General features: G+C 37.0%; 1 protein-coding gene and 1 pseudogene across 1 annotated transcript in view; both read left to right on the top strand.

Moving 5' to 3' along the window:
* Positions 1–9,221, top strand: part of LOC149235858 (DNA-directed RNA polymerase I subunit 1-like) — an 86,101-nt pseudogene extending 76,880 nt beyond the window's left edge.
* Positions 9,222–17,666: 8,445 nt separating this feature from the next.
* The window catches only part of LOC149235857 (ABC transporter G family member 11-like), a 33,719-nt gene continuing 30,060 nt past the window's right edge, over positions 17,667–21,325 (top strand). The window contains exons 1-4 of the mRNA XM_089372257.1: positions 17,667–18,077; positions 18,558–18,637; positions 20,568–20,857; positions 21,080–21,251. Of these exons, the coding sequence (XP_089228383.1) occupies positions 17,777–18,077; positions 18,558–18,637; positions 20,568–20,857; positions 21,080–21,251 (843 nt within the window). The 5' untranslated portion in view covers positions 17,667–17,776. The remainder of the gene's footprint in view (positions 18,078–18,557; positions 18,638–20,567; positions 20,858–21,079; positions 21,252–21,325) is intronic.

Here is a 21,325-nt window from a genome sequence, read left to right as displayed (position 1 = left end):
GTAGGTAGATTGCACTGGTATAAAGTGCGCTGCCTTACTCAATTTGTCTACTACTACCATAATAGAATCATTGTTCTTCTTTGTCCTAGGCAGCCCAGTTATGAAATCCATGGATATGGTTTCCCATTTCCATTCTGGAATGGGCAAAGGTTGCAATAACCCCGCCGGATGTAGGTGTTCTGCTTTGATCTGCTGACATTCCAAACACCGCGCTAAATATTCAGCTACATTCTTTTTCATTCCAGGCCAATAGTATTCTTTTCGAAGTGCAGTGAGCATCTTTTGGTATCCGGGATGACCTGCGTAGTGGCTGATGTGAAACTCGTCCAAAATCAGATTTTTAAGACTATTTTTATTAGGTACATACAACCTCTTTTTATAGAGCAGCATTCCATCCTCATCTATTTCATACCCCTGCTGATTTTCTTTGCTGGAAAGTTGTATCTGCTGTTTTATTTGCTGGTATTCGGCATCTTGATCTGCTGCTGTTTTTATCATTTCTTGCAAGGGATTCTTCCATTTACTGGACGAAATTTCATATAAACATTGCACCTTCCGACTCAGCGCGTCAGCCACGCGGTTTTCCTTTCCTTTCAAATGCTTAATGTCAAAATCAAATCCACTTAAGAAATCTGCCCAACGGGCTTGCCTTGTATTCAGGGTGGGCTGACTGAAGTAATTTGTCAAACTGTGATGGTCTGTCAACAACAGAAATTTCCTTCCCAGTAGATAATGCCGCCACATTTTTAGTGCATGTATGACGGCTGCTAATTCTAAGTCGTAGGCAGAATATTTCTGCTCATGCTCCTTCAGCTTTCTTGATTCATAGGCGATCACTTTTCCCTCTTGCATTAACACACCGCCCACGCCTTCTCGACTTGCATCGGTACATACCACGTAATCCTTATTAGGATCAGCTATACTCAAGATGGGAGCAGAGGTGAGCAAACGCTTAAGTTGCTCAAAGCTTTGCTGACATTCTGAAGTCCATTTGAATGCCCTTCCTTTCTTTTGCAAGGAAGTAATAGGATATGCTACCCTTGAGAAGCCTTCCACAAATCTTCTATAATAACCGGCTAATCCCATGAAAGACCTGATATCTGCCACATCCTTAGGTACGGGCCATTCCATTATGGTCCTTATTTTTTCAGGGTCCACTGCAATCCCTTCCTTTGTGATTACATGGCCTAAATACTGTATCTCCTCTTTGAAGAAATCGCACTTGCTGAATTTAGCATACAGTTGGTGCTCTCGAAGAGTTTGCAGTACCAACCTGAGATGTTCCTCGTGCTCCTCCTTAGAACGAGAGTAAATCAAAATATCATCGATAAATATTAGTACAAATTTATCCAAAAATCGATGGAACACACTATTCATTAAACACATAAAAGTGGCGGGTGCATTAGTCAACCCGAAAGGTAGCACTACAAATTCGTAGTGCCCATACCGTGTTCTGAAAGCTGTTTTAGCGATGTCCTCCTCCTTAATTCTGATCTGATGGTAACCTGATCGCAAATCGATCTTAGAAAATACTGTTGCACCCTTGACTTGATCAAAAAGTTCATCGATCCGAGGTAGGGGATATTTATTTTTGATCGTGAGCTTGTTCAGCTGTCGATAATCTATACACATTCGAAGGGTTCCGTCTTTCTTCCTGACAAATAACACCGGGGCTCCCCATGGAGATACACTGGGACGGATATAATTTTTGTCTAGCAATTCCTGTAGTTGCATTTTTAATTCGGTCAACTCGGGTACACTCATTCTGTAAGGTGCCCGCGATACTGGTGCTGCCCCTGGTATCAATTCAATGGTGAAGTCTATATCCCTTTTTGGGGGTAGCCCAGGTATCTCTTCTGGAAACACATCCGCGAATTCTTTTATTACCGGAAGGTTGTCCAGCGTGGCCGTTTTATCCTTGGAATCTGCATATCCTACCTGAATGGCATAGATCTGGCATCCTTTTCTGATACACTTAGCTAGCTGAGATGCAGTGATTGGCCGGACCTGCACTGGTCGTTTTATCCCTTGCATCTCTTGTTCCTTTCCAAAGTCATCTTTGTAGTAAATGGTTTTCGTCTTGCAGTTTACTAACGCCCAGTGCTTCTCTAGCCAGTCCATCCCAATCAGAACATCATATGAACCAAGTGGAAGCATATTCAGATCTGCTACCACTGGCTGTCCTGCTATTGTTAGAGGGCAATTATTAATCTTTGCCAACACTCGTCTTTTAGCCCCCGTAGCTAGCTGTACCAGCCATGAATTCTTGAATTTTTCAGGCTGTAACTTACATTGTTCTACTATCTTTGGGCTAATATAACTTAAAGTAGCTCCTGGATCAATTAGAACAGCTATAGAAAGGTCTGAAATTTTACCTTCAAATTCCACCATGGTGGGCTGGTACTCCGCCTGACGGTCGTCCAGGGCTGCGTTAATCCTAGGCACGCTGCGTCCCACATCGCCAACGGTTGATGCCTCGTGAATCTGGGATATTTGATCGGTTCCCTTCCGTTGCGGGCAGTTTTTGACGTAGTGCGGTCCTCCACAACCCCAGCACTGTACTGGGGGTCTGGTTATTCCTTCGCCCTCCAGCTTGGCAGACTGTTCGCTCATTCTGGATTCACCGATTGTCTTGGATCTGAACGAACCTCTTTGTACAGTCCGGCTGTTCTGCCCTTTACTTCCTCCCTTAACTCCACCGCTGCGACTTCCTTTACTGTTTCCAACAGTTTTACTACCCCTTTTTTCATTCCATTTTCTATTTGAAGCGTCCCCTTTCTGTTTGTTCTGCTGATAACAGATTCTGGCCTTGCGAATAGCTTCATCCATCGTCCTAGGATTGTCAAACTCAATCCTTTCTCGTATATACATGGGTAAACTACTAACAAATCTTTGCACCTTGGCTTTTTCTTCCTTAAGGTAGGGCACATAACGAAGCAGGGAGGTAAAACGATTAATAAACTCGTCCATAGTCTGCTGTCCCAACCGCAAATCGTGGAATTCCTTTGCCTTTTCATCATAAAAGCGCTCGGTCAGATATCTTTCTTTGAAGTACTTCTGAAACTTTTCCCACGTTATGGTTCGTTCGCTTACCCCCTTGACGATTTTGACCTCCTCCCACCACAGGGTTGCTTTCCCTTGTAACTGAAAGATAGCCAATCGTGCCTTCAGGTTATGGTCGTATTCATACAGCTGGAAATATTTGTTCATGTTAATTAGCCATGCTTCAGCCGCTTCCTCTTGTTCCCCATCAAAGTGTGGGGGTTTAATTTTCCGAAATTCTCCCTGTAATTCCACCCTTTGACGTTTTGAGGTCTGCTGTTCGGATGCATTATCAGATTGATCCTCTCCCTCTTCCGATTTTTCAGGTTCTGCTTGATAATGTTGCTCCTCCGTCATTCTCTGCTGTTCTGCACTGGGATTGGCTAGTGGCGGGTTCTGCCTTTCAGACAAACTCTTTAAAATTCTTTCTTGCTCCATTGTCAATCGCGCATTATCCTCTCGCAACCGGGCCATCTCATTTTTCAGTTCCTGGACTGTCTCTAATATGGCCAGGTTTGTGCTCCGTGTCTCTTCGCCAAGCTGTACCCACAGCTCTGGGTTATCCCTAGGATTTGTTGCAGGTTCCTGGTCTGCTATCGTTCTGTGCGGAGCACTGCTAGCTCTCTGCATACTTACTGTCACTATCTAGTGTCTCGCTGTTGTTCTTCTCTTTTCTTTTCTTTTTTTTGCCTAAAATAAAATCAGGAGAATATTTGACACTATTAGTTATTTGTACATCTTAGTGACCGAAAAGGAAAAAATGTTGTGTTTACTTCCACAATTTAACATGTTCAGACTTGTCCCAGAGGTCACAGTATGGAAACCTCTGCTCTGATACCAATTTGTCACATACCCGGACACAATAATATAATTACGATAAGATACATTACCATTTGCTGATATGATTTACATTTACCATGGATTAATATGGAATACATTTACCATGGACCGATAAAGGTCATGTGTGGAATATTCGTTTAATTTATATTCCGCTCCAACCCCGTATATGAGGCCCACCGTATATATCCTAAGTGCTGCCGGAATAGCAACCCGAGGCAGCTCTGACCGACAGCATCGCTGGCATTATCAGCAGTGAACATATGGATGCGGCATTTATTTCCGCCGGCCTGATCACGTGAAGGGGGTGTGGTCTGGTGTTAAAAGTTTCCGCCTAAATTTTACCGCCTCATTCAACGGTGAGGATGATCCAGTGTGGATCCAAGGGTGGTGATGCCCCCTGACTCCACTTCCGGGGATTGATACTATATTGTCATTTCTCTTCTCGATTCTTCGAGTTTCTGCAAGGCTCGGCGACCCTACTGTCCTCCGCTCCGCCTCGCCACAGCCAGAGGATTGATTGAAGCTCTCCTTGCGCCGAGCGAACATCCTCTTCGCCGAGCGTCCGTCCTGTGCATTATATACATTCGTTGAAGAATTCTGGAGGTAAGGCTACAGTCGTTAACATATGAGTTTTGTTCCTTTTGGGTTTATCGTTCTCGGTTCTTTCATGATTTCTCCCTTAGGTGAGCAGTGCTAATGGTTATCCTCTGCCGTGTTGATGTATGAATGCAGTTGTCCCGCTTTCGGGTTCGATTCAGGGCAAGGAGGACCTCTTTCAAAGGCTATGTTGTACCGACTATCCACCAGGTGCGACCCTTCCCAGTTTTGCATGGTATTTAGATCTGGGTTAATGTTTTTCTCCTCGTTTTTGGTCTTATATCTGCCGGCAGAGGGTCTCCCTTGTGCCTGGCCGTAGCCCAACCTTACTCTTACCATGGTTGGTCGCAGATGGCGACGGGAGGCTCTCCACTGACCTGCTCCGTGTCTTCTCTGTTTACAAGATATGGGTTCCGGCGAAACCCTAACGCTTCCAGTGTTTTCTGGGTTGGAAAGATTTACTAGATTATAGGAACTGTAATCGCATCTTTAAATAGTTGTAGATTTGAACTGTTATATTGAATATGTATCTTTTGGGATAATTCCGAACGCAACACTATTGGTTACAGTCGTTGGGTTCCAGACCCATTTTGATTTCTGGTAATCGGATTGTTACAGCCTTGCGGCCGTTACCTATTATGACATTAAATCTCTGTCTTTATTTCCATGTTGGGTTGTGAGTTTTTTAAAGAATTGTTATGGGTTCTGTTGACCCCAATACTGCACAAATTTGCAATAGAGCTCACTGTTCGGTAATCGTATTGTTTATTCTTCTTGTATTTGGTAGAGGTTCATGTTTATTTATATGTACTCGTTCGGCAAGAACTCTCATTACGTTCTTTTCTTGTAAGATTATTTTATGGCTGCTCCACGGGGTAGAGTAAAATAGTCTCGGTCGTTTCCGACCCTATGCTTACTTTGTATAAGTGAGTAGACTGATCGTTTTTTGCTCATGCCAACGGGCCCGGTTGGTTTCTCGGCTCCATAGCTCGTTTTATATCGATGTTTGTTTTTAAAATAATTCCTTGATTAATAGTCTAATTGCTGCTCGGTTTATTTTAAAGATTTGCTTAGATAATGACTTGCATATAGTTCCGATTCCTGTTCCATGAGATTGCGGATTGCAGGAGTGTGTTGTCGTACTTCAGATGTTCACTACATATTTAATTATTCTTTATTCACAATATTATTGCGGAACTGTTCTGTACCACAGGAGTTTACCCGGCTCTAAGGGTTATGTTTTTTCTTTATTTTCTAGTTAAGCAACCGATCTCGGTTTCCCTATCATGCAGCCACAGACTGCCATACCCCTTTCTAGATCTATCTTGTATCCTGAGCTCGATACAAATCTCGGGAGAATACTATCTTTTCCATGTAATAAGCTTGAGTTATTGTTATTATCGTTCCGTTCCACTGTGTTAATATCTGTAGTTTTCTTTAATTCTGACAAAGACTCTCTTCTAAACTACTCAGGGAACAGTTTCACTAATAACTCTGTTTACGGCCGGTGTTATAGTCTTGTCTTCATTCCTGTTGCGTTGACAGTGAGACTGTAAACTTCAACCGTTCAGGTTTCTGTCCAGCACTGTTTCTTATCCCTTGCCCCTATACAGGGTACAAGAATACAGTTTCCTATGCTCAAATAACTATCATTTTCAGACCTTCTAGTGCAGCAATAGGAAGTAACAATTGTATCTTTCAAGGAAACAAATAACTCATATAACTTACAGATAACTTGCAGAGGTTTAAGGGTTTCAGTTTTACTTACCTGGCCGCTGCCAGCTCTTTAATCCCTTAGTAGATCACCTGCAGAATCTGTGCACATCTGTTTAACCGCCCATCCGTGAGACTCGTCCTTCAAGACCAAAGTCTCCCCCCAAGCTTTCTCTTGCCGGATCACTATCCTCAGCAAGGTTGCACTTCGTGCTCGACTATCTGGTCCTTACCAGACTTAGTCTTTTCGTTTTGCCTTTTCTTTTTTTTTGTCTCTCTCTCTCTGCCTGTCCCTACAGCGCAGATTTTGCCATCCCCTTCCCTTTTTCCCTGGAAACCTTTCCAGTTAGGGAAGGTGGTTATATGCAGTTTTGATAACTGAGTTTCTTTACCAATTCCCTCTCGGGAGTTGCCAACACTATCATAAGTATTTCTTTATTAGAATATTTTAATGCACATATAAAATAGAAAGAAATACTATTAAGGTTTTTCTTTTTTTTAAAACAAACAGTCTTCCAATGTTATTCTTAATTCTGTCTTTTACCACAGTAAAATTAAATATTTACATTTTCCCGGGGTCATCACAGTCTAGTTTAATATTATTTTATTTAAAATTTTCTATATTTATAATATTTTGTTTTTATATGCCCACGGGGCTTTGGATTGATGGTGAATGGGTGCACTGTTAAGGCACTCCTTGCGATAGGTCACTGGTTCAATTCCCCGTGGGTACTTAGTTTAGTCTTAACCTAGAAAAAAAAAAAAAAAATTTGTTTTTATATAGTATTAAATAGGTCTCCCATAGCTTTTTTTTTTTTTGGGTTTCTACATGTATTTATAAAATTTTATAATATTTTACTTTAATTTTCTATATTTAAACTAGTGGCACTGCTCGCTTGTTTTATATCGACTCGAGAGTTGGAAGTGGGTTGGGACTCGATGGAATTCCACGATTGATATTTTTTTTTGTATGAATGGTTATTGTTTCATATAGGGTGGATAGTTGGTGATCATATAAACCTTCCCCTCCCACCCAACAACATTCACATGTGTGAGGTGGGCCTCATGCATTATTTTAATAAAATATTTAAAAGTTGACAGAGAAGGGTTTAAGGCGAGTAAAAATGTCATCAAGTAGATTTTAAGTCTTATGACACTAGCTTGGGGATAATAAATATATAAGATATAAGCTTGGGAGTATTTAAAATGATACTTGTGTGGATAAATCCTAAAACCAGCAAAAAGAGAGCTCGCTAAATCCGTCTGTCTTTTAATAAATCATATGAAAAAATTAAATAATTTTGTAATAAATATGTTTTTTTTAACTGAGTTTACTTTAGCTTTCCCACAATGATCATTCATGTACTTTATATAATAATTGTTTTGTTGATTGGACTACTACAGTAAACCATGGTAAATTTCTTCAAATAATAAGAAAACTTAAATCTAAACCTCTGCAATTATTTAATTTTTATGGACTTTAGTAGGACTTCTCATGTAATAATATTTTATTATATAAAATATTAGCGAAACTAATTATTTGAACATAATGTCATGATACTATTTATTTCTCTAATGAAGAAGGTTTTTACCAATGTAATAATATTTTATAAGATTTAAATGATTTTTTTTTTAATTTTATATAATATTATGCCAAGGGGGTGATGAAGAGAGGAAAACCTTAAGTAGAAAAGTAAGTTGGAATAGGTTCTAAGTTAAAATAGATTAATGGCTCACATTTGTATCTGGTGTGAAACAATTTGACTTAAACCTTAAGTAGAAAAGTAAGTTCCAATAGGATCAAAGTTAAAATAGATTAATGACTCACATTTATATCGGGTGTGAAACAATTTTGACAAAAACCTTAAGTAGAAAAGTAAGTTGGAATAGGTTCTAAGTTAAAATAGATTAATGGCTCACATTCATATATGGTGTGAAACAATTTGACTTAAACCTTAAGTAGAAAAGTAAGTTCTAATAGGATCAAAGTTAAAATAGATTAATGACTCACATTTATAATAGATTAATGGCTCACATTCATATAGGGTGTGAAACAATTTGACTTAAACCTTAAGTAGAAAAGTAAGTTCTAATAGGATCAAAGTTAAAATAGATTAATGACTCACATTTATATGACGCGTGAAACAATTTGGTGAATTAATTTTCTTGTTTGACCCAATAGCATATGCACAATGTGAAATAAAATGGAGCTTTCTTCATATTAATAGGTTTCCTTTAGACATTATAAAATTGTGGTTTATAATATGTATTAAGAGTAATTTCAAGAGTCAACTCTCTTTATATATCTTTATCATTTATTTCTCCCTTTCTTGGACAACGTTTCCCCTTTTTTAGGACTTCTTTCCCTATTATGTGGACAAACATAGTTTGATGATGGTTGTTAATAATTTTTAGTGACACTTAATATCTAATTGGTTAACTATTTGATTCATGAGTATATATGTGTGCATGTGATTAATAATATTAAATAATTAAAAAATAAAAATAACATGAACACATATCCCTATTAGTATGTGACATTATTTGAATATTGTCGCTTATATTATAATGTCATCCTTCATAGTTTAAGCTTTGTTTTAATGCATTTTACTGATTAATTCTTTCGTATGATTTAGGCATCAACTATAAGAGAAGGTCAATAGGTCAAACATGCATTTAAGAGGTTGGGTAAGATCATCAGTAAGAGGATGAAGATTTATGTGAGATGTAATCCATGAAAGTAGCCTAGTTTTCGAGGAGGACCGAATTAGATTAGAACAAAGTGTTTCAAAGGAAAATAGACAATCTCTTAAATTGAAGAACCAAAACAAATGTTGAATGTGACGGGGCTCGAGTATGTTTCAAGATTTACCAAACCAGGTGAGGTAGTGGGTGTTATTATTGGTCAATCTATTAGAGATCCCTCAACACATATGGCTTTAAATATATTATATTTTGTTAGACGAAGAGAAATGAATGTGACACGAAGAATACCTCATTTATGTGATATTTTAATAATAACATCATAGAAAATGCTTATGTCAATTATGATTTGTCCCTTGCATAATGGAAACAAGGGGGGATGCATAATGACTTGCTACAAAATTGAGGAGGACTCGCTTTGTAGATATGATAGAGAGTTTGAATGTTGGTATAGTACCCTTTTCTTTTGGGAATGTGAGACCATGTACAAATTGAGGATAAAGTTGTATCCACCAGCTTTTTATCCCAAATATTTAGGTTGACTTTAGTAGATTGTGAGAATACCTTTCATAATCAAGATTTCAGAGTCTTGAGTAAATAAATTGTGAATGCCATAAATAAGGCTAGAAGTGTGGAGAAGAATTTGTTCAAGTTGTTTCTGAACCATTATCCATGGATGATCTGGGATTAATGAGTGAGGAAGGGTCTCAAATTAATTTAAATGTAGGGGAAAAAACAGAGGATGAAGATGAGTGGGATAAAGAAGTTGAGGGTGAAAGAGCAGATACTTAGGAAAATAAAGAACAAGGAATATATGTAATGGATTATGATAATGAGAACTGCAAAAAAAGAGTCATATGCCATAAATCAATTGTATCCTTTTTGAAACTCTTAAGTACTTGAGGAAAAATTTGCATCTTGCATTTTTAAAATTTGTATAAATGTTCAAGGTAACAGTGGATATTGTCCAAGGACCAATTGGTTTAGAAGAGAGAGCTAGGAGTCTTGCTAATCATTCAAAAATCTCTTTTTCCTTTATTTTTGTATTTGTTTGGCAATAAAAGGGAGTTTAAACCACTAGCCTTGGAAGCCTAGATAATCTATTAAGGAGACTGCATTGTTAGTAGAATTAATTGAATGTTGGCATGATCTACAGAAATAAGTGCAACCTGGGCTAGTATATTCTGAAGAAATTGCAGGAGATAGGAGGAAAAGAAATTGACCATCCATTGACAACATTCTCAAGGAAGAAGAGTTATATGAAATTGACATTCCCTTGAAATTTTTTGCATCTATGGGCACTCAAATTCGTAACCTAGCTTGTTGGTTTGATGTTTCATTCAATGGAAGTGTTGCACAATGGTGGCTGACTACTGCACCTATAACCCAAAACAGACACTGGTATCAACTTCGTTGTGTCTTTTCCCAACCTAATTATGTAAGGGTTGGTAAATTTATTATAGGCTAGACCTATATGATTACCCACAATGCACCAAGATATACCATATATCTGATCATATTAGCAAAGATGTGAGGTGTTGGTGCTGGTCAGGGATCAATCTCCTCAGCAACTAGTGTAATTAATGGGTAAGTGGATATCCATTACAACAAGTTGATGTCACAATCTTTTCTCAATGACCCATCCAAGATTTTGTGATTTTGCAGCAACAACAACACCAACAATAATCATCTCATAATTTCCAATAGCCATCTCTGCTTCTCCAAGCATAATAGAAGTTTGAGTCAAAGTATACTCAGAAACCTCATGATTTCTCCTTTGTCATGTTGTAAATATTATTTTGTCATAATTATGGAAAACAAGAAATACAAAAAATCATGTAAAAATCAACAAGAATATTAAAAGTCAGTAGTAGTTGAATATGTCATGAGGTAGTTGAATAGTCATGGGGAAGGTGAAGAGTCACCTACCCATTTTTATAAATATATCATCATGCCTCTAGCAAAGGGGCTTTTAGCACTTGAGGTTCTTTTTGCATTTAGATAGTTGTTAGCACTTAGGTAGCTCTTAACACTCTTACTCTTGGTATTTTGGAGATTCAACTATAGTGAGGCTCAGGACTTATTTTGGGGGACATTATGAGAAACCTACCTTCCACTATTAGATCTTGATGGACCTGTATTACATGTACTTGAGTTCGTAGCATTATATATGAGAAGCTCTTCACTTTTGGGAAAGATTCTCGTGCACTTTCATGATGGTTGTAGTCTATTGTAGCGGCTGCAATACCCTTCAAAATTTTGGCCTACATCCAATTTCAGAGCCTTCCTTGGGTTTTTCCTTGATGTGTGCGAGCACCCGGGCTCATCCCGTGAGCTTGTGTTGAGTCTTTGCACCCTCCTTGCTTGACCATTCAACGAACATATTTTTGCATGTTGGTCACAATGTCATGCTTGTAGTCATGTTCTGGGCATGCACAAGGCCCGTCTTTGTGTGTACAAGTTATGTCTGCTATGTAAACATCTGTCGCACTCACACACGAATTTGTATGCATTGTCGCGCAAGCGTTGTCACGGTCGTTCAATGATCTATCACAAGTGCCGTGCTTGTCGCTTACATCGTCACTCAGTCACACTGAGTGTATGTTGTCTTGTTGTTTCGAGGTGTCTTGTCGTCAAGTCATGTTGAGTGTGTGTTGGTGAGGTCATGCATGCACGAAGTCACTTGTTTACACACTTTGTCATTTTGTTGAAACTCTGTCAGTTAGACCAACCTCGAATAGTCGGACATCCGCTGAGCTACATTGCCTAGTTTCAGCTCTTAGTGATTGTGTACTATCGCCTAGAATTTTGCTGAGCTTGAGGCTGCCTCCCAGGCAGTCCACACTACACAATCTTGGAATAGACTCGACAAAGTGTCACCCAGAACAGTGCAAAAGTTCCCCAACAAGCCATTTCAATCTACGATATCTGCAAGCACATCAACTAAGCCTCCAGCTGGTCAACCAAAGAGTTTGACTAGGCAGTGACCCCCAAACTCACTCCCCTAAAAATTTGTGCAAAAGGCTACAAAGCATGCCCGCTCTGCTGACTGGAGAAACTGCGCAGACATACACCTTGTGTCCATCACTGTCTCCCTAAAGACATTGCGCAGTTTTTCCAGCCAATCACCTAGTCAGCCGACTTGCTGCTCACCCTGAAAACTATGCAAATTTCATGAGCAGTCACCAAGCTGCCTAGCATCCCGCTCAGCTCCAAAACTGCGCAGGGATGTTCAGCAGGCCAACCTCTCAGCAATTGCATAGTTTTTGTTAGAAGCACTCTCGTAGCTTGCTGCTATCTCCTTGAAAAAATTGTGCATTTTTTCCAGCAAGCCACTTGTGGCCCGCTGCCAGCTCCCCGAAGGAATTGCGCAGTTTTTGCTGCCAAGCCCCTCTGCTTCCTGTGCTACTTCCCTCAAGAAATTGCGTAGATCTGCCCTCCCGCCGAGCTAGGTCTCGTTGACAATCACTACTGGTCCAGATTGTCCATCTCAGTCTCCTAGTGACTTCTGCGCAATTTTCACTGGCAGTGCCCGGAGCCTGCATCCCAGCTTGAAATCTATCTGGTACAATTTCATAGCCTTGTCCTCTCTCCCGGTCACCTACTTCCGAAACCGAATGACAATGCATCATGGTAGAAGACATGGAATGGTCAAATCACCTGCCATTGTAGCTCCTTTTAGACCATTCCCTATTTTGGCCTCAACTAACAACTTACTTAAACCTTCCACCACTAAAATAAATAATAAGGGAGGAAACAGACATCCTTGGTGAAGTCCTATTTTAGCATGAAAAAACGTAGAGGCCGATCCATTAATAAGCATCACAAAAGGCACATATGTTATACAACACACTACTCAATTTATAAAGCTTACTTCAAAAGCCAGGTGCACCAATAACATTCTAATGTAGATCCAACTAACCTTGTAATATGCCTTCGATAAGTTAATTTTGTGTAAAGTATATTATTCACATATGCCTTTGACAAGTCAATTTTGTGTAAAGTATATTATTCACATGATGTACACTTTTAAATTTATGTCCCGTTTAAAGCCCACAGACATAAAATTAATGTGAATGATGAATATATTAACTTAATTTAATAAAAATAATAATTTCAATAATAAAATCAGAGAGTAGCTTGATATTAGGAAGTGAGGAAGGTGTAGCATTAAGATTGGTGATGGAACTTGGAACAATAATTAAAATGAGGTTGATGAGAAAATTAAAGAAAGTGGAGTGATATAATGAAGTGAGTAGGGTGTTTTCATTTAAGTGATGATGATAGAATACTTAATAATAATTAATATTATATTGGGATAGAAGAAAGTTAGAGAGTGAAGTGGTATTGTAGTTAATAATATTGGTGATGGAACTTGTCACAATAATTAACAAGGGTTACATCATGGAAAATTTTAGGGGCTAATATTCGTTTCTGGGTTAATTTTCCATGATTTTTCCAAAAAAAAAAGATTTGCCAATTTCCATTTTTTATAAAGATGATTTGCCCAAATTTTACAATATAAAATTATTTTACGTTAAAAATCGCCAACATTATATAGATAGTATATATAAAATCATTATAAATTTGAATATTTTACAAATACATCAATAATTTTTTTATAGTTTGCATATTAGGGACTAGTGATATTCACCAATGTTTTTAAACTTCAAGATAATTTTCCATCCTTAAAATTTTCCTTGGGCTACATAGCAGCTAGTCCCTGCTACTTAGTTTAAATATAGCTAAATTAAAATAGAAAACAATAAAAATACAAAGATTTAAAAGTTTAGAATGTTATAATTAGATTAATTTTAAATTGTAATTAATGCATTATTAAATTTTGTAAATTAACGCTTTGCAGCTCTCCAAGAACATCATCCACAGATCCACTCTCCTTCGCTTTGGCAGCGTGTTTGGGACACCTTTGGCCTCCCAAAGATAAACTTCTTTTGTTGGATTCTCATGCACAGAAGGGTCCTCACAGGAGACAACCTAGCGAAATGTGGAATCATTGGACCCCATAGATGCCCTCTCTATTGTTTGGCTCATGAAACGCTTGATCATCTGTTTATTGACTGCACATTCACTCAAGAAGTCTGGATGCAGGCTATGCATCGACTCAATGCTCAAATCCCAGCGCAGCTCTCAGTAGTTAATCTATTCACCTCCTGGAAAGGACGATCCCCTCACGCACTGAAGAGCAAATCCACGTGGACCAAAATCTGGTATGCAATACCAAAATTCATTTGCTGGGAAGTGTGGTTAGCAAGGAATGAAGCCATTTTAAAAAATAGTCTGCGCTCTCCCATTGTAGTGGCTGCCAAAGCCAAAGCATTGTTGTTGGAAACTATTGAGAACCGACCTCATAAGCCAGACAATGCGCTCCTCCCTGAAGAGATCAGCTAGCTCGGTGATTCTCTGAGGCGTGCTAGCAAAAAAAAGAACCACTCTCGGCTATGCTCCAACCCTGAGTGGCGGCTCCGGATCTCTGAATTGGAGTTTCAAAAGTGGTGGAAGAAATAGGGCAAAGTCACGATATTCTTTGACGGAGCCTCCAAAGGAAACCCGGGGAAATTAGGAGCAGGGGGGTAATCTACTCCCCGGATGGGCACAACAAAGACAGTTTCAGTTGGGGCCTAGGACAAAGCACTAACAACCAGACATAAATCTTAGGATTGCTCAAAGCATGCCAGCTTGCTCAGGGGAATGGAGGGGAAAACCTTCAAGTCTTCGGGGACTCGGAAATCCTGATAAAAATCTTAAACACAGGAGATCAACTCAATAATCCAGTGCTCAACAAGACCCTGCAGAGACTCAGGAAAGTGCTACAGAGTTTCACTGTCAGTTCATTCTACCACATCCTCCGAAATCTAAATAAGGAAGCTGACATAAGGGCAAACATGGGCTGCCTCTTAGCTCAAGGAGAATTTTTAAAAAATGATGAAGCATTTGTATGGCAACCTATTCCAATTCAAGAACAGGGCATTGGTGGCAAAGAGATCCTAGTTTCGCCCTCCAACCGGCAAAGTATCTGTCTCCACGTTTTTTCAAACAATCATCGCAGGCAACAATCAAATGATCTCATCTCTTCTAAACTTCTGTTTTGCAAGATCTCTGTTTCAGCATTACAGCCAGGATCTCACTCCCTACTCATCCCTCTCACCTCGGCCAATACTCCTGAGCGCCCAAGGTAGCATCTATGCATTCAACAATCAAGCAAGAGTTAAAAATAGCGGATCAACTTAATACACCCATGAAATCAGAGTTGATACGTTGAAGGATTCGATCCTGGGCGCCTCCAGTCTTCGACTCTTCCTATCAGCGAGAATCGGAAATGCAATACAAGCTGCTTCCTGTGCATCGTCCTCACGGTACCCTTTGTAACTGCATCAGAAACTAACGATGAAGAGGGATCTCATCGCATGGCCAATGGAACATCGGTTTCTGTTGACGCTGTGTCGACTGGAAGAATTCCGCGGAAGCTCTATGTAACAGAGGTTGTTTAGGCTTCGGCACAACATTTCAACACTTAATAAAAACTAATCGTTCCTGTCTATTTTTTTTTTGTAAATTAACATTATTTGTATTGCAACATATAAATGATTATTAATAGTTTACATTTGGCTTTTTATAGTTTGTGGGTACGGTCTTATGAAAGTCTTATTATTAGACCTGGGTATAGAGGTCCTATCATAAATTTCTATTATACCTTTGTTTGTCAATATGAGAAATTTTATATTTATTCGTATTACAAACATCTTATTATTTTGAATATCATTCATTCATTAATAGCGTAAAATCTATCATATATGGTTAAGTTCGCACAAAAACTTAAGTGACCTCTACCCCTCAAAAATATAATGTAAAAATAAAAATATATCTCTCGCATAACATTAATAAATCTTTTAAAATTACATATGTGATTTTAAATAATCATTTTAAATTAGATATGTAATTTTAAATAATATATTTTTTATTAGATTATATTAATCATTAGATTTTTATAGATAGGAATATAAAATGATTATACTCATTAGTAATAATTTTATCACATTCCCGAAACAAATTGTATCATAAATGTCCATCCTAAACCTTTATGTGATCTATGTACTTCTATTAATTAATAGAGGCAAAGGGCAATAACATGTTCAATTTGATAGCCGATCAAATTGAACATAAATAAATTAAATTATTTAAAAAAATCATATATTCCAATGTGTAATGTTATACTATAGAGGTTTTTGCAAATGTTTTTGGTCAAACCCAAACTAATATAGGTTTGACCAAAAGCCCATTGGGATAATAATAATATAATATGATGTTTAGAAAAAAAGAAAGTGAAGATTGATGAAATCTTCAAGAGTATATGTTTCTTTGTGAGAAGTTATATAGGGGTCTTTTACCACAAAACAAAAAGTCTTATATACCAATTTGGTGTCTAGCTTGGCTATGACCTTAAAATTGGATTATTATTGTTATGATGCAATAATAATGAATATTATTGTCTCCTCATGGGACGAGAGGGTGGTTGTCTCACTGGGATGTTATCCCCTCCACCTAGTCTCAAACCTTAAGGGGGACACCATGACTCTCATAGTAACGCTGGAAGGAAAGCATCCCGTTGGAGTTTGGGACTCTAGTTTCCTGTGATGGTTTCAGACGTCTTGAACTATGAGTTTCTGGTATCTGTGGCTTGCGAATATGATTTCTCCCAATGGCCTTCAAACGTCTTGAACTATGAGTTTCTGATATATGTAGCTTGCGAATGCAATTTCTGCTGGAAGGAAAGCCACCCGTTGGAGTTTGGGACTTTAGTTTCCTCCGATGGTTTCAGACGTCTTTAACTATGAGTTTCTGGTATATGTGGCTTGCGAATGCGATTCCTCCCGATGGCCTTCAAAAGTCTTGAACTATGAGTTTCTGATATATGTAGCTTGTGAATGCGATTTCCGCTGGTCTCTGGACATCTTGGTACTACGTTGAAGTAGAGTCTCTGATATATGTGGCTTACAGGTTCTTGCATATATTTGGGGAGGTTGCTAGTTCCCCATCAACCATTTTATCTTTAGAAAAAAATAATTAATATTATTTAATTATGAAAAAATTAAAAATTAAAATGGTAATTAATAGGTTTCATGGTGACAATGTGGTGTAAAGGTCATCCATTCAAAACTCCTTGGGTAAAAAATCAAGCAATGCTAAGGGTTGGTATGGCCTAAACAAAGTGAATAATTTTGATGACTTAACAAACCATATATTAATAATGATTAATAATTAATATTATATTAAATAATTAATTATATTTAAAATTTAAAATATATATTTTTAAAATTAATAAATTTAAAATTTATTAATTATTTTAAAAAATTCAATTTCAACCCTGACTTCCATTATCATAAAATTTTAAATAGAATAAATGAATAGTGGATTAGGACAAAATATCCTCTTAACAATAAATTTTACGACAGAATCAATGAATTAAGACAAATGCTCTTTTATTATGAGTATATGTTTGTGTCGGCCATCTACGTAAAAGACGTTTACACTTTTCAGTTTTCACCGAAAAGGAACTGTCAAAAAATTTGGCCTTGCGATGGTTTTGCAGTAATATTGGTAAAACATTACTGTGAAGTTGTTCAAAACAATTATGAGGCATGGAGCTGAAGTTGCAGGCTCTTAAATGTAAATCTAAAGAGACGTGTAACTATCCTGAAAAAGTTCGAGGAGATTCCATGAATGTTTCTAGCGCGCCACCTACTCTATTAATCTCATTGAATGCCAGGCTGCCTAATTTGTTCAGTTTCAATTTAATTTCACTATTCCCTTTTATGCCTTCAGAGCCTTACCGTTCTCCATTGTTTCTGCTCTGTATTCATTCATGGAGATCGAAGAGTCTTCTGCAGCAGCAGCTGCTGCAACAGAACATGGAGGCCTCAATCGCCAAAGTTATCTGAGCCCTCTGAGCCATGCTCTGTGGAGGACAACAGCTAATACTGCTGAGATCGGGCAGCTCTCTGCGTATCTCACATGGACGGACTTGACTGTTGCAGTGACAAATGCAAAGGGAGAAACTCAGAAACTGCTTCGAGGACTGACTGGTTATGCAGAGCCCGGACATATAATGGCTATCATGGGACCTTCAGGATCTGGCAAATCTACCCTTATTGATACCTTGGCAGGTACTCAAACACCCAGCAAAACCAACATTAAAATTATAGTATTATAGTATGTATGTTTCTATAAGCAGTAACATATTGTTGTTGAGAATTTATGGAATTTTGTGTTAAGCAGTAACATATAAGCAGTAGCAGTAACATATTGTTGTTGAGAATTTATGGAATTTTGTGTTAAGCAGTAATATATTGTTGTTGGGAATTTATGAAATTTTGTGTATTTTGTTTGAAGAGCTCAATTTTTTTTTGAACACTTCGCCCATTTTCAGAGAAAATTTGCTTTTTACCTTTGAAAATGGATGAAATGTTCACCCCAAAATTTAGACTCTTCAAACCATGCAAACATATGATTCCAGAAGTCCTCAATAACAACATTAAAATTCCACATTGGGTCCTAGATGAATTTGAGTATTGTTAATTTAACTTGAATTTGAATCTCGCTTCTTCAGTGGATTGGATTGCATGCATTTTTTATTGCTTGTGCAGGGAGGTTGTCGAAAAATGCTGTGCAGACAGGAAGAGTCCTCGTTAATGGGCGCAAGAGAAAGCTCACTTATGGATCTGCAGTAAGTATGAATCCAAAATTTCATTACTTGAGTTGGAGTTAATCCAGATGTAGATGAAGCTGCAGATTGTGAATGGATGAATTTAATGGAGCTATTTGATTCCCACCTATATGATTATTGAAACATATCCAATACCTGGTAGTAGTTATGTCAATGTCCAAATTCTGTACACATTAATACTCAACTGTGTACACTCTTTCTTTAGATTATGGGTCACATTCTCATTATTATAAGTTTATTGGGTTTAAAATGTGTTCTAACAGATACATGAATTTTAAATCCAGAAAAATCTCTGCAAGTCGTTCCAATTTTTTTCAAAACATTAAGAATAAATTTCTATAAAATTTAGTGCAACATCTATTTAAGAAAAAACAAAACAGAAGATTATGATGAATTTATGTGCCAGCTACTCTGATTTTTAGAAATATATCATATAAAAAACCTCTGTATAGCAAAGCGTGTATACTCTGGATATTTTTGCTTTATTTAGTGTTTCTCTACTCACTTTGAACTCATCGTTTGCTCCTGTGTGCTGAATCACCATAATCCATATTAAATTGAATCTGTAATCAGTTATATATATATATATATCTATATATATATATATATATATCACCTTAAACCATCATGACCCATCTCAAATTTGCCCTTCAACATTTGTAATGACCAAGATCCCCACACATATAAATTGGAGGAATGTCCATGATGGCTGTCCAGAAATAAATAAAAATGAAATATGGTCGAGTTTAATCGTTCTATATTTTTATAGTGTGTAATTTTTAGTTTAAGTTGTTTTTTATTATAAAAATAATTAGTTTTTATTTTTATTTGAAATATTTATTATTTAATTTAATTTCATATTTTTAACTATTTTTTGATTAAATTTTATATTAAAATTAATTAAAAATATACTCATAAAATTAAAATTTAAAATAATTAAATTAAGCTAATGTCTTTTACTTATCGATAGAAATTTAGTATTTTTGTGCTTTTCAAAAAAATTATTCCAGATGTCATTTTAAAATTAGTATATATGAATTTAGTGTAAGCATTTTTAATTTAAAAAATCAGTTTTTTTAAGTGAAATAAGGTGAATTAGGACAGTTACCATTATCATTCTTAGGTGTGACTACTGAGTTCTTCAGATTGCACATAGATTAGTCCAGAAAATTGTATATCATTTATATGGTTTTATAGAGATTTGTCAAATGAACTATCACCAAAGTTAAATTTCAATCATTACCATTATAATTCTCAAGTATAACTACCTTACTCTCAAATCAACCATTACCATTATAATTTTTAAGTATAACTACCTTACTCTCAAATCAGAAAATTGAATATCATTTTACATGATTTTATATAAAATTACAAAATAAACTGTCTCCCAAAAAAATCAGTTTAGAAAATTGAATATCATTTTACATCATTTTATATAAAATTACAAAATAAACTGTCTCCAAAAAAAATAAAACATTTCCAATTTGAAATGACTTGATAGATAATTAAAATTTTAATTAAAAAAAATCCATCTATATATTTAAAAAAATAAAACTTTTAATTTGTACTAAACCAAATAGTAAACTAAAATAGATGTGTCTTAATCATTTTCATCACCTAATCTTTTCACTGCAACTTGCAAACAAATATTGAAATTTTTTAGCACATACATATATTCGCCTGAATAGGTTTGCACCAATTTTTTTAACATGAATTAGTTTAAAACGAATCTATTCTAATTCTAATGAATAGAGATAGATATTAATACTTGTATCTTTTTAACCACAAATATATTAAAATAACGACTTTTAATTATTAACGTAAACTGTGTTTCTGGGTAGAGTGATTTTCATGCTATGCTTATATTGTCATCAATGGGGTAAATCTGGGCAAAGTACAACTTCATTATAAATGCGTTTATTGTGTGCAGGGATATGTGACCCAGGTAGAAAATCTACTAGGCACTCTAACGGTAAGAGAAACAATCCAGTACTCTGCTAATCTGAGGCTCCCAGACAGTTTGTCTAAAGAGGAAAAGGAAGCCATAATTGAGGGCACTATCTTAGAGATGGGCCTGCAAGAATGCGCAAATCGGCCTATTGGCAACTGGCATCTGAGAGGAATAAGTGGAGGAGAGAAACGAAGAGTCAGCATTGCCCAGGAAATTCTAATGCGTCCTCGTCTTCTGTTCCTTGACGAGCCCACCAGTGGTCTGGACAGGTATTCATTGTTGATTCATATTCAACTGAAATTTCACAGTCAAGAGCATGGATTTTGGTTAAACAAACTTCACATTGTAACATAAATTTTTGGAAAATAACTGTGTTTGCGAATTTAGTTTGTTCAACGTTTTTGTGGATATTTCACCCATCATTCACATAAAAGCTTTGAAATGATGTAAATGGGTACACATTAGTTATGATGGTTTATTTTTTTATGCAGCGCTTCTGCTTTCTTCGTGGTGGAAGCTCTGAGGAACCTAGCACAGGATGGCAGAACAGTGCTAGCTTCAGTCCATCAACCGAGTAGTGAAGTCTTTGAGCTTTTCGACTACCTGTACCTTCTTTCTGGTGGACAGACTGTGTACTTTGGTGAAGCCAAAATGGCTCAGGAGGTGCAAAATCTGGAAATTGCATCTTCAGCAGTTTTCCCCCCATATTTTGCTTGGTTATTCTATTCAAATTTTTA

This window comes from Pinus tabuliformis, chromosome 8, assembly GCF_031772625.1.
Source record: "Pinus tabuliformis cultivar Carrire ecotype Pingquan chromosome 8, CPIR1, whole genome shotgun sequence".
NCBI lineage: Eukaryota > Viridiplantae > Streptophyta > Pinopsida > Pinales > Pinaceae > Pinus > Pinus tabuliformis.
The sequence above is the reverse complement of the archived record's forward strand: the minus strand, read 5'-3'. Positions and strand labels throughout refer to the sequence as shown.